General features: G+C 41.4%; 1 protein-coding gene across 5 annotated transcripts in view; it reads left to right on the top strand.

Annotated features, from left to right (window-relative positions):
• The window catches only part of LOC104134387 (caldesmon-like), a 200,711-nt gene that overhangs the window by 181,395 nt on the left and 5,125 nt on the right, over nucleotides 1-14,191 (top strand). For all 5 annotated transcript variants that reach the window (XM_035903381.1, XM_035903382.1, XM_035903379.1 and 2 more), the window contains 2 exons: nucleotides 10,763-10,906; nucleotides 12,480-13,500. In XM_035903381.1, the coding sequence (XP_035759274.1) occupies nucleotides 10,763-10,906; nucleotides 12,480-13,500 (1,165 nt within the window). The remainder of the gene's footprint in view (nucleotides 1-10,762; nucleotides 10,907-12,479; nucleotides 13,501-14,191) is intronic.

The following is a 14,191-nucleotide window of genomic DNA, read 5'->3' as shown; positions in this document are numbered from 1 at the left end:
TCTAGGTATTTCTCCATCAACCTTTCTCCATTCCCCATCTTGTGCCATGCAAGGACAGAGGCTCCTCATCCATTGCAGCTGTCTGCCTCTCCCTTTCCCCAGCCCAGGGAGGTGTCTTGTTGCAGGCCCCTTCCTACAGCCCAGTCTGTGTTTGATCCCTGCTTCCACCTTCTTCTTTCCTGCCCCACAGGTTCTCTGTCCCGGTCTTGTTCAAATCCTTACTTAATTTCAGTCTTCAATCAGTCATGGAGCTGTAACTGTAGCCTACATGCTGATCCACTTTGGTGTGGCTATATTTCAGTGATAGATGAAATAACTCCTTTCAAGATGGGTCCAGCACTACAGGTGGGTGTTGTCCTTGATATCAATCAACGTGATGCCATGAACTTTCTTCCCTTCAGGATTCACCCACAGTAGAGTCCTGGCCCCTGGTTCCTCATGACACCCTGCAAAACCTGACGGGCAAGTGAAGAAAAAGCATGAATGCAAAAGGGGATTCTGCTTATAGAGAAGATTTTGACATCTTAGAAAATCAAAGCCATGTTTCATTTCAAATTTCACTTCTTGTTTTGACAGGGTGAGTGGTGAGTAGGTATATGCTGGAAGTTGACTGGGAGTAGGTTGGGCACAGTGATGGAGAGTTAGAGAGTGTATGACTGAGATTGGTTTGGATATTAATGAATCCATTGATTCTCTCTGTTTACTCTTTTAGAGTTTGTCTGATATTCAGTGAATATTCAGATATTTGTCATGATATTCAGTGAAGCATGTACAGCTTGAAACTAAAGAAGCTTCCTGTGTATGAGACCTATCCTCGTGGTCCTGTACTTTGTTTTAAAATACAGTCCTCTTAAAATGCAGCTGTCTTATTAATCTTTGTGGAGGGAATGAAATGCAAGCATCATTGCACTCTGTTTCCTAGTGTGCTGCATTAAACAACCAGGGTGAAAGTAGAGAAGCAGATGAAATTGAAAGGCCAGAGGCTGGGTTTCCAGGTCAGTGATACATACATAATTTATAATAATTCAGTTTGTCCTTTCCTGAAATTGTAGCTTTGTTCTTGTTTGCTAATTTGAGAGGATGCAGCATACTGCTTTGGAATAAAAAAATAACACTGGAAATAATCTGGTTTTTTTAAAAGTTTAAGGTTTTTTTCTTCAGAAGTCATTACCTGCTGCAGTTACAGGGCTAAACCAGACAATGAGCAGAGAAGAGTGAAAGGCAATTCTCCTTCCACCCAGTCTCCTTGCCTTTGTCTCTAAAGCAAACCCGTGCTAAAATAACCTTTGTTTCTGTCACTGCTGCAGCTACACTAGGGTGGTGGCGGCCTGTGCTCTGAGCACCATGTTCTGTAAATCTGATTTTAGCTCAGCCTAGCTGAGGTGAGCTTATAGTTACAGGGGTTGTCTGGAAGTAAGACGCTTTATCGCAGAATCACAGAATCGCAAGGGTTGGAAGGGACCTCGGGAGATCATCTAGTCCAACCCCACTGCTAAAGCAGGTTCTCCTAGAGCAATCTACACAGGACTTCATCCAGGCGGGCTTTGAATATCTCCAGAGAAGGAGACTCCACAACCTCCCTGGGCAGCCTGTTCCAGTGCTCTGTCACCCTTACAGTAAAGAAGTTTTTCCTCATATTCAACTGAAACCTCTTATGTTTCAGTTTGCACCCATTATGTGATTGCTGCCCTCAGAAATGAACTGTTAGGAAGAAACACTGGGATGCTGTGGCATAAAAATATGCCTGGCATAAAAAATGAAGTTGCTATTGCACCCTAATCCCAAGAGTAAGAAACCCCAAAGTGCAATTCGGCTGGAAAGTACTTATATCAGTTAACAAATAAGCTGAATCTATTGTATTTTACCCCCTCTTTATTCATTAGTTTACCCCTCTCAAAGTGTATCCACCAGGTACAGGACTAAGACAGACCCTGTTCTGCTTAATCTGCAACTTTGATTAAGTTGTATTTTGGGAGTCCAAGCTGGAGGAGCTACAGCTTTCTTCAATAATAGCACTCTCTTGCTGTAAAGGGAGGTGGTTACATCAGAAAACTTGGCAAAACCAGACCATTGCTATAGGTATAGGGAAACTGAACAATAGTAATTGGGAATCCTCTTGAAATGGATTATAACTATTGTGCTTGAATAAAAGAAAAAACTCTACTTCCTAATGACAACACAATTTCCACTCCAGCCTCACATGGGAAAAATATATTGCATGTGATGTGAGTTTTTTATTTTTAAATAGAATGAACTGTTTCTCATACTAATTTCTGATCATATATATATATGTGCTTTATACACCTGTGCATATATAAAAAAAAATATAAATTGCTGTTGGGCCAGGAAAAATGGTCCTGTGCTCTTGTTCGGGTTCCTCCCCATAAGGCTGCAGAGTTCCTTGTGTGCTTTTGCTCCAGATTCCCAACAGTCTGTCTGATGGGGGCATCCATCCCTGCCTACATCTACTTCAGCGTCATAGTTTAATGACATGACTACGTAGGATGAGAAAATGACCCAATAACAAAAATCCTCCTTGTGTCTGCCTCCCCCCTTGCCTTCATTTAATGATCTCTGATAGATATCATAGATGATGACATTAATTTTTTATTAATTAAAAAGGTGTTTGGAAAAAATACAGAACTTTGTAGCTTGAGCGTGATGCATTGGAGACATCAGTTTGCCTAAAGGTGCCTGTAAGAAAATGTAGGTTTCATTCCTCAAACCTTTTGCATATTTTCTAGAAAGACCACAATTCTCAGTATGCAGGGGAACTTCTTTAAGTTACAAGATGCTCATGTCTGTCTTCATTTTTAATTCCTTCTCTTGAGTATATCTCTCAATCATGTCAACTGGAGTTTTATTAGCAATGAGATATAAAAGAGGAGGAGTTAGATCTTAACTTTGTATACGTTCAGTAAGCTAGCAATTTGAGGTATGAAGGTGCCTTGAAAGCCATATTGAATACAGGGGCCCAAAACCACAAGAAAGAAAATTTATGATTTGGCTTTATAGCAATTGTGGATTGTATATTCTGGGGCAAATCCTGTAAGTCCTTACTTATGCCTCAGCTGGGCAAAATGCCCATTATTCTCAAGTCATCTGCCTGAAATATTACTGGGTAAGGCTGTGGCATAAATTATTTTGGATTTTATATGCAATAAAGCACTAGAAACTGGAGGTGGTGGCAGCAAGCAGAAAGCAATTTGCTGCAGAATCAACAAATACCACATCAACCACAGTGGTATGCACAGCAATTGGGTTTTGCTCCCACTTTTTTTTAAGTTTGAAAAAGTAAGCTTGTTTTGTACACTTTTTTTGCATGTTTGTCATCTGCCAGGGAAACAGATTTCTGGGTGAATTCCGCTAAGCTTCCAACCCAAAACATTCTATGATTCTGTGAAAGCAGTAAAAAAGTAAGAGTTATCTGTTAGAAGGCACTTGGCCAATTATTGTTTTCTGCCCAGTTACTTTTTTTTTTTTCTTTCCTTTTCATGTGAAACTTCTAAATTAAAACAGGTTAAATATACCACACTGTTCACTGACAGGTCAATGTCAAGTCTACTGTGGATGAAGTAAAACTGCAGAGAGTTACAGACTTCGCATATTGAGAGAATTATATGCTTTTCCCTGGGACATTTCCAACAAGCGCTTTTATCTAAATATAATATATGTCAGAGGCAAATTTGACATTGTTTCAGTAGCTGAAGGTTTTTACCCTTCATCTTAGCGGCCCTGCGTGCAATTTATGCTGAGGTACTCAGAGGCGATTTACCAGAGTTACTGTGGTTGGAGAATCCGCTTGCATTTCATATTATGAAACAGATCATCAGTTTTCAGCCATGAGGAAAAAAAGAAATAGGCGCGTGCATGAGTCATTCTGCTTTTGTGCAGAACGATGCAGGGATGTTACACACTGGCTCTAACTACGAGGCCCAGGTTTTAGGGCTTGAATCTAAACCCAAAGCAACTGTGCTGTTATGAGCAGAAAACTGCAAGAAATGAGACAAGGCATTGGAAATCCTGGGCGTCTACGCAACTGCAACTTACTTTTTCAACAGAAACCAGTAATTTGGGAAGCCAGGATCTGTCCTAGAGGCTTCAGTGTCACCTTCAGCAATGAAACAAAATCTCTGGCTACTTTTGGCATGAATTACTTGGTAGTCACCAAGTATTTTTGTCGTCACTGTGGAGTCATTTTTCCCTTGTGGTTATTGGCCTGCATGTCACTTTTTATGCTTCAATCTTCCATGTGGATTGCTTGCACCTTAGTTTTTTAGAATCAAGTTGTTAAAGGGACAAGCACACCTACTCTTTCCTTACCTGAGAAAAAAGCCTAAATGTCAAAAACATCAAAAGCAAAGAAACCATTAAGGAGAATGTATGCAAGCTGGACCTCCCAGAAGACCTTTTCTTTCCCATACTTAACTGTTTGGTCATGCAAACAAAATAACAATCTCACAGCCAGATCCCTAACCAATGTAAATAATCCAAAGATTTTGCTCAGCTGAAACAAAAACTTAGTTGTTAAAATGCACTTTGTTTTACCTTTTAGGTATTTCAGATTGAGGTTTAAAGTAGGAGAAAGGCTTCTAAAGGTATGGTAGGAAATTAAGGGTGCCGGATCTGACAGAAAGCGTTCTTCTGTTAACTCACTGAGTAAGCAGTTAAAAATAATAATCCTTGAACTCTTCAGAGCTATGAAAAATAAGAAAGGATATTAGAAACAGACAGTATGAAAATGATGGAAATGAGAAAGGAATACATTGAAGGGTGTGTTAGTCTCCTTATTTTTCCCAGAGAACTATGTGGATATCTGGGTAAGTTGCCTGCTCAGGAGTATAGGCTGTGTAGCTCTGGAGAATGCGTGGGTTAAGAGAGTAAAAATGTTTGAGACAGAGGTAAATTATGAGCAGAATGAGAAGGCATGTCCCTTCTATACATGGAGGACTGTAGTGTTTAAGTCCAGCAGGTGCCACTGTATGATCTAGTCTAACTTTCCATATCTAAGAGATAATGGAATTTTACCAAGTTGATCTATAACGAGCCCAAGAATTGGTATTTTACTATAGTATAACTTCCAAAAAGGCATCCATCTTAATGTGGAGATGCAAGAGATGGATGTTCTGTCATTTCTTGTATATTTAATCACCCTCACTGTTAAAAAACATGTGCTTCATTTCCAGTTTTAATTTGTCTGGGTTTAATTTCCAGCCATTGGTTAAATTTATCTACTTGACTCTCCTACATTCAATGTGGAAAAATGGTGCATGTCAAATTGAGAAATATGTGAAAAATATGGGTGTTAATAACAGCATTCATGCACAACATCGGACTGAGAACTATGGTGGCATGTCTGCATGTCTCCAGCATAATCCCCTGTTTTCACTCACTACATCTTTTTGAAACATGAGCATTTTGGACTGAAATTCTGCTTGTTCCCTCATAAAAATGAATCTTCTTGAGCAGGTCTGAGCAGAATGCTGGCAGCTCTTGTTGGATTATGGAGGAATGATTAGAAGAAACAGTTTTCCCACCTGCCATTCATGACATTCTTAGATATGACTTGAACGAAATGCAGCTGACATTTGACACGCAAAGCTTGACAGAGGCATAATCCTCTGGAAGCATGTGCATTTGTTATGTTTTTTGAGGTGAAGATTGATCAGTTGTTTATACCCTTGTTTTGAAGCATGCCTATCGTAACACAAATTAAATGAACGATACAAAAATTAAAAACATATGCAATCATAAATAAAAGGGGACCGAATATCAACAGTGACACAAGGAGCACTCCCCAGTGGATATTAGAACAGAGTCCATCCTCACCCCACCCATCCTTTCAGGAAGAGCCTGGGTAAATAGAAAGGCTTTCTAAGAGCACAGAAGGCCAACAAATGCAGCTTCTATAGACTGAGTCTGGCAGTGAAATTTGTCATCAAGGACGTTTTACTGACGTCCTCCATCTGCCATCAATTTGGAGACACACAAGTCAACAGATGTGACTTTAACTGCTATGTTGTTTGGTAATGGAGGGTGAAGGTCTTAGAAGTAGGTTACGTTGGAAGTGGAAGTGCAGCAGTTTGATACAGGATGAATGATCTCATTTCTTTGGGTGGACCACAGAGAAAAGCAATCTGTGATAGATGTAAAGGCTTCTAGATAACAAAGTTGTGTGGGAAAGAGCTTGCTGAATAAGTATAGTTGCAACTAATTGAGGAATGTGTTGGGAGGGCAGTGCTGTGAATGCAAGGTGGTTTTGCAGGCAGGAGGAAAGGAAGACAGACTGGCATTTGAGTGAATCATGGGGTAAAGAAAAGGCAGATCTGGGCTGCCTGTTTAAGTTAAAAATCTAGTCTTAAAGGCTTTTGCTCTGTTTGGAAATTTTTCACGTATTTCTGACACCCTTGAGGTGGAGTCAAAGCTCAAATCCACAGCTCTTCTTTCTCCCTGCTTCCTATAGAATGGAGTAGAGTGATCCAGTTTAAATTAGGTGTAGGGTTTTTTTTTCATCTCTGTGAAAAACAGAAAAGGATTTAGATTCATCAGGTTTAGCTTACAACTGGCTGAGGGCAGGTAGTGCTACAAAAAAAATTTCTCTTTAATCAGAATGCACACTGTTTAGAACAGGGACCAGATCATCCCCTATCTTTATAAAATGCCTACTGTAGTAAGCTTCTGAGCTTGATCAGGAAATTTCAGTGTTGTCATAATTCAGATAATAAATAATATCATAGTAGTACTGGGTAAGAAACTCTAAAACCAAAGTGCCTCAGGTAATGGTTGAACTGATTTGCTGTTTCAAGTGGAAACCAGTTGAAGCTGGATTGTATGAAATGGTTTCAGCCCCATAATCATCCTAGCTATTACCAAGTTTTTTACTGGGTTATAACTTTATTTAAACTCAATGCTCGACATAAAAGAGAGAGGGTGCTGAATCTCTCTGAAGAAGTTCTGAGGCAGATGGCCTCATCTCCTGTATTCCCAATGCAGCAGAGTTATTTTCTCCTCTAGTCTCGAGAGTCCCCCCCATTCAGTCTGAGGGTAATGTTTTACATTTACTCAAATAATCAGGATATTTTGTTGTTAACCTGAGCAGGTTTGGGGTTTCAGTCCTGGGGATATAAGTCCGTCTTATCCGCTCAACAGTGCAGAACGTCTGTTCTTGCTTGTTATCCCTACCTAGTGTGGTGGGAAGCATCCTCTTACATAGACGAGATTCTCAGTCTCCTGCACTTGAGTTGTGCTGCATGGGAAGTATGATAGACTTAGAACTTATGCTTTACTAGAACAACTTACAATAATGCACAGAGGTTACACTGCTTTTTCTCATGTCAGAAATGGACAAGGCAACAGGAGAAGCAGCCAACATTCTACTATATTTTTTTTCCTTTGAGTTGACATTTAGACTCAGAGCTTGTTATCTTTGGTAACAAGGTGTAAGATGGTTTCCAAGTCATCATCTTTTCATCTGAATATTTAATAAGAGGTGTTGCATATCTGAAGGCTTGGCATACCTCTTTGAGATCATGCTGTGCTGTGCTCTCGTTGCCTGAGATAGCTGGAACAGCTAACTGCAGAGAGAGACTGGCCTGCAAAGATTTTGAACAGTTATGCAGAAGGTGACAAATGGTTTTAACGTTAGTTTAATTTAGTTGTGGGGTGTGTATGCATGCTGGGCAGCAAGGCTGCTCTCCAAGGGTGGAGAAACAATACAGGCCAGCGTGGATCACATTTCCATGATATTTCCATCTGTCTGATATACAGAGCTGAAATCTCGGAGTCATACTTTTTATTATTTGTTTACTCTTGATCTAAAGTATGTCCAAAGATGTAGGCAAGTGGAAGATGAGGCCTAAAGAGCTCCCAAATTGATTTTACTTGTGACGGGTAGCTAGGGAGAGCTGTAACAGTGGGAGAGTGAGGATCAGTCTTCCCACTCCCAGTGGAGGGAATTCATGAATTCATGTGTCTGCCTGTGGTTTACTTTCTACGTGAAATTTGTTTGACACCCTAGGCAGCAGAGGAGATTACTTAGTTATCTAAGGAAAAGAAAGTGACTTGCCAGCTGAGTTAGTGTGAACAAACTCAGTGCAGGACCATTGAGAGAATGGCGAGATGAACACTGTAGCCAGAAGAGCGTATTTTTCATGGGCAGAAACGGCATTTGTCTAACCTGCACCATCTTTCCTATGACTGAAAATCTCATGGAAAGTCAAAGGTAGTTAGGATGACTATGCTGACTCGTTTCATAAATGATCCTGCTGTCAGTTTGCTCACAGCATGGTCATTAGCCCATTAATTAACATAGCCAACCTGAAATGGCATTTTCAGCCTATTCTGCTGCCAGTCTGTGGTGGCTACCAAGGCTCACTCCAGAAAACCTTGTACTTCTGAGGCAAGCGAAACAGCCTGTAGAAGTACAATCTGGGAAGTAGCGTTAACATAACTGTAAAGAAAATACGCTGTATTTTCTTTAAATACACAGACCTATAAAATACTGCTATTAGTTGTTGATATGACTATTTCCAGATTACTGGGGATGTTTCACGCACCCGTGCTGGTGAACGGAACAGAATACTTAAGGTGATCCTTATGGGTGGAGCCCGTACCTGGTGTACTTGGTCGCTGTAGAAAACTGCTGTGATATGCTGTGAGGCAGTGGATATAGTTAAGAGGATATTGAGAGAGATTGTCAGCTTTCTTAACAGATGATCTATGTGATAAGTGTCCAAGGACAGGAAATGCATATCTGTTTTCATTTGACTTATTTAATGGGTAACATTCGGTTAGGGTTTTGCTTAGAGTATTTTTTTTTTTATTTCCTTTTTTTGGTTTTCTGAGCAACTGGTGGTTTTATAAAGGCATTTTAAAGAGACTTTTTAAAGCAGTTGTTCTCCTTGCTGCGTAGGAGTGTTCTGTGTGAGTACAGAGAGTAGGATAAACTACTTCATCCTCCCGTGGTCTCACTGCAAAGACAAATCCTGAGCCATAGGCACTGGGAATTGACTCAGTCATGGCCATCATCCAGCTGCCACAGGCTAAGAGCAGCATGCCTTCTCCTGTGCCCTTATATTTGGAGTTCAGAGCTAAAAGGATCATAGGCTTCTTGCAGCCAGAACGTCTTACTAAGAGGTGGGCTTTCTGTGGTTAGTTTGCTAATGCAGTTTTATTTCAGTCTCTTCCTTCTACAAATTAAAGAGCCCATTGGTTTATTACTCATTTATATGCTTTCTGTTCTAGACCTAAACGAAATGTTGATCCCCCTTTAAATTGCTTACAAATGACAGGAAGTGTTTTTCCTTGCCTCCCCTGCATCGTCTCTAGTGCTGTTAATTAAACTTCTTACTTTCTTCCTCTTCGCCCTACTGTGATCCTTCATGGCCATGCTGCCCATGGTTTCCACCCTCTTTGAAAGGACCTGTTTCTACAAAGAAAAGGTTGCAAGCTCTCAAAGTGGAACATGAAAGAGGGAAATCAAATCCTTCATGTACTACGCCAAGAAAAGTTGATGAAAATGCTGTTCCAGGTCTGGCAAGTGGCTCAGCCATGTTGGGTTTTAACTTCTATTTTTAATTTTTAAAGGAAATTTGGCTTAATTCAATCTCTGCTGAACGTATGTTTTACTTGTCTTTCAGAAAAAGAGAAAAACAGTACCAGAACAAGGCAATGGGAGAAGCTGAGACCAAAAGACTTCAATTCATGACTGAATTAAAATATTTTCATAGTTTTATTGTTAAAATAGTCCTTAAAACACAAGTTGAACTCTGCTTGGTTTTACTCGGTGCGGAGCTCTTTTTTCTCTATGTGCATTGCCGTACAGCTAACTTAAAAGGGTAACTACATAAGGAAGGGTGACTTCATAAGCATCATGTGTCAGACCATTGCTGGAAGCAAAGCAAAAAAATGTTCTGCCTGGGTCTGGCACACGTTAGCTTCCTATTTCACTTTCCCTGCACAAAAAGATAAGAGGAATGCAGGCCTTTCCCTTTATCTCACACAGTAATAATGCACCTCAGCAAAGATTTGAATGGGCTGCAGGATTATTAGGATTGTAATGTCTTGCTTTCCTTTTCAAGCAGGATGAAACTAAATGTAATCATCTGTTGGGTTAGATGAACACAATGGGTTCTCAGCCGTAGGCTTTCATCACAGCAGCAGTCTTGTATGATTTGGCCTGGCAGAGCTCCGGGCTCACAAAAAATTTGTAGGTGTCAGATGTTTGGCACTTGGAACCAAGCACTGAGAGCCATTGTCATACTTGCGTCTCCCTGCTTTCTAGTCTTTCAATTTTAGAATACCGTCACCAATTTAAGCATGTTCTATTTAGAGGAGGCTAATGAAAAGCTTCTTGGCCAAGTCCAGTTTCAGTTACATGGGCTTGAGCGACAAGTCTGCTCAAACGTTGTTGTGCGCATTCTGGCGGGATCACGGTCCAGTCTAGCAGGATGTTTGCTCAGCTACAGAGCTGGGCTTTTATGGTCTTGGTATTTTCTAGGAGTGAACTGACGGTGTGGTGTGGCTGCTGCCTTCACTGTGACTATTTTGTCAACATCATTTCTGAAAAAGTAAACAAAACCAAGACTTGAAACTATGCATCTCAACTTGACAGTTTATTTTCTAAACAGCATATGGAGCAGCCACTGTAGCCATGTTTACTGTTCTCTGATCAGCTGCTTTTTGTACTTTTTAGTCACAGTGACACAGTGACACACATATGCTGCAGGCCCATTTTTTCCATATTCCTAATCTTCTTTTGCAGGCTTTCCTACCAGAGAAATGATGACGATGAGGAAGAAGCCGCCAGAGAACGTCGCCGACGGGCTCGACAGGAGAGGCTGCGGCAAAAGGAAGAAGATCTATCAGGAGAAGTAACAGAGAAATCAGAAGTTAATGCCCAAAACAGGTAAACATCTGATGTTGTTTACTGACAAGTTAACAGTAATTTTTGTTCAGAGTATAGAAGTACCTTGAAGACATCTGTTTTGCTGCTTAAATTTTAAGCACCAGGTTTGGCCATCCTTGCTCTGAAGAGGACCTAACATGGTGAGGGGTGCCGCTGGCTGTGTCTGCACACTGGCGTGGGAGTATCGCTGAAGCTGGGCTTGAGGCCATGCTCATAACCCATTCCCAGGGTGTTCTCAGGGCTGTTTATGGGGTAACTCAGCTGGGGCTCATGAAGAAAATGTCCCTGATCCATCCCGCTGTCAGGTTCCCTCAGGCATGACTGCATCTGGCTTCACAAACCTCCACATCTTTTGTCCTGCTTATAGGGACCATGCGGCCAAGGCACATGGAATTGGTGGACACCCAGGCCTCAAGTTGCAGCTGAAACATTCCTGCCAGGTGTGAGTGGTAGACTTTGGCCCTCATCTGACATTGTCAGGGTCACACAGCTACAAACAGCAGAGAAGCTCATGGAGCGAGGCACCACTTGTCACAAGCTGAGCGGGCAGAGCTGGCTTTCCAGTCTGCACATTATTTATTCCATTTCACATAGTCACAAATAATATATCCAGATTTCCAGTAGCCATAACACAATTGACAGAAGAAACTGGAAATAAATGTTGTGCTGTCAAGCTAATAGATACTGAGCACAAGTAGCATTATGTTAAAGGCAAGGAGAATGGATATAGATAGAAAAAGAACAACATTTCTGATGGTAGATTGTAATCTCTTTCCACAATAGAGGGGGAAAAAAGCTAAAAACAGGCAAGAAACCTGCACACAGGAGAATTAAACAGCTGAATTTTGAAGGAGTCAAAAAACCTCCAGGGACTGAGAGCAAGATCCAATCCTGATACCTACAGACATTGAATAGCATGTCTTAATTTAAGTGCTCACTCCTTTTTCTAACATATTATTGTCCCTGTACAGACAATTACAACCTCACTGCACCCGTAATTGCCAGGCTATCCCCATTACGGGCTGTATCTGTGGAGGTTGTTGCTGGACACGAGTAGCCTCTTATTGATAGAAAAGTTTATTGAAGTCAGATAATATCTTGCTTGTGTAGCATCTTCAATAATTTTTCCTGGTGGGAAGACTGTGTATAAGACATGTACACCTCAGGCCAAGCTGAAGGGGGCCTTAAAGCAAGCTAAGGTCTTCCAGGTATTCTCCTGCAGGGTGTAGAGGGGGAGGATGAATTTTTCAGGGCTGTCCATGTTTCAGCTCCTCCAAGCGTCAGGGACCATTCCAGTGCCTACTAAGGTCAGTAAGACTCCTGGGGGCTTCAGCAGCTGTTGGAGCTTACCTAGAAGGGTAACTTTCCAGGCTCTGACATTGTGAAACACCACATTCCTATACACGTAGAAATGCCAAAATTAATCCTTGGAACCATCTTGCTAAATTTTGAAGTATACAATGTTTTTAAACTATGGAATGATGTTGCAGCAAGTTTTTTTTTCTAGAAACAGTTAAGTGCATGCATTGTTAGAAAGGCTTTTTTTTAATGCAAAATTGTTACTTTTATGTAGCGTGGCAGAAGAGGAAACGAAACGTACTACCACCACAGGGGGAACAGATGACGAAGCTGCATTGTTGGAGAGACTGGCAAGACGGGAGGAGAGACGCCAAAAACGTCTACAGGAAGCCCTGGAACGTCAAAAGGAATTTGACCCCACGATCACAGATGGGAACTTGTCACTGCCCAGCAGGAGAGAAGTAAACAATGTGGAAGAAAATGAGACTACAGAGAAAGAGGAAAAGGCTGAAACACGCCGAGGACGCTATGAGATTGAAGAAATGGAAACGGTTACCAAATCATACCAAAGGAACAACTGGAGGCAAGATGGCGAAGAGGAGGAAAAAAAAGAAGAAAAAGACAAGGAGGACGTACAGGAGGAGAAACCAAAGGAGGTCCCCATAGAGGAAAATCAGGTAGATGTGACAGCAGAAAAATCTACAGATAAAGAAGAGGTAGTAGAAACAAAAAATCTAGCTATAAATGCAGAGGAACACAAAGCAGAGAATGATACAAATGCTGTGGCGGAAGGGGAGCGGAGTATAACTGATGCTGTAGATAAAGATAAGCTTAGGGATGAGGAAAAGGCTGAGGAAGAAAGGAAGAAAGCAGAAGAAAGGGAGAAACTTGAGGCAGAAGAAAAGGAGAGGTTAAAAGCAGAGGAAGAAAAGAAGGCAGCTGAGGAAATACAGAAAGCAGAGGAGGAGAAAAGGGCAGCTGAGGAAAGAGAAAGGGCTAAGGCAGAGGAGGAGAAAAGGGCAGCTGAGGAAAGAGCAAGGGCTAAGGCAGAGGAGGAGAAGAGGGCAGCTGAGGAAAGAGCAAGGGCTAAGGCAGAGGAGGAGAAGAGGGCAGCTGAGGAAAGAGCGAGGGCTAAGGCAGAAGAGGAAAAGAGGGCGGCTGAAGAAAAGGCTAAGCTAGAAGCAGATAAATTAAAGGAAAAACAAAAGATGGAAGAAAAGAAAATAGAAGATAAACAGGTAAAAGAGAAGAAAGTACAAGAGGAAAAACCTCAAGCAGCTTTCCTAAGAAAACAGGTACAGTAAACATTTTGCACCAAAATAAGACACCTGTGGTTTGTGAGAAATGTAATGCAAGGAAAAAAAGAGATTGAATTGGAATTTCCTCACAGATCTATTCCTGCATTGAAATGATTAATGCTTGCACTCTCTCCCTTGCTCTCTCTCTTTAAACGCTTCTGCAGTGTGCAACATGCCTGACCTCACTCCGTCATTCAAAGAAAACCTTGCATGTTCAGATCTCTGCATGTTTTTTTGCTGCCTTTTTTCTCAACTGCTATAAACTGGCCTAATGCAGTAACACATGAGGTAGAGGCAGACACATCTTTGCACAAAACATTAGGAACACCCGGTAAACTGTGTGAGGAACACGTGTGTTAAATGCAATCACAAGAGAGGGTGCTCTGCTGGGACATGTGAGCATGATGCCACGCAAGGGAGAAAGGCCCAGGTGGGGGAATGGAAGCATTTGGAGAGGGTGGAGGGAGCACAACTGCACACGGAGATGTGGGCACCGCAGCATATGATGGAGATGTGGCTGCACACAGGATTGGTACATGAACACAGTGTGGAGAAACAAAAGTGCAAACAGATGTGATGCTTCATATTAAAATTATTCAAAACCCAAAAACAAAGGGGGAAGAAAAAGAGGTTAAAGTGGAAGCTAAAAAGGAAAAGTTACCAGATGAGAAACTCCGACCTACCTCCA

This window comes from Egretta garzetta, unplaced genomic scaffold (assembly GCF_000687185.1).
Source record: "Egretta garzetta isolate BGI_Z169 unplaced genomic scaffold, ASM68718v1 scaffold511, whole genome shotgun sequence".
In the NCBI taxonomy this organism is placed as follows: domain Eukaryota; kingdom Metazoa; phylum Chordata; class Aves; order Pelecaniformes; family Ardeidae; genus Egretta; species Egretta garzetta.
This window is presented reverse-complemented; position numbering and strand designations above follow the sequence as displayed.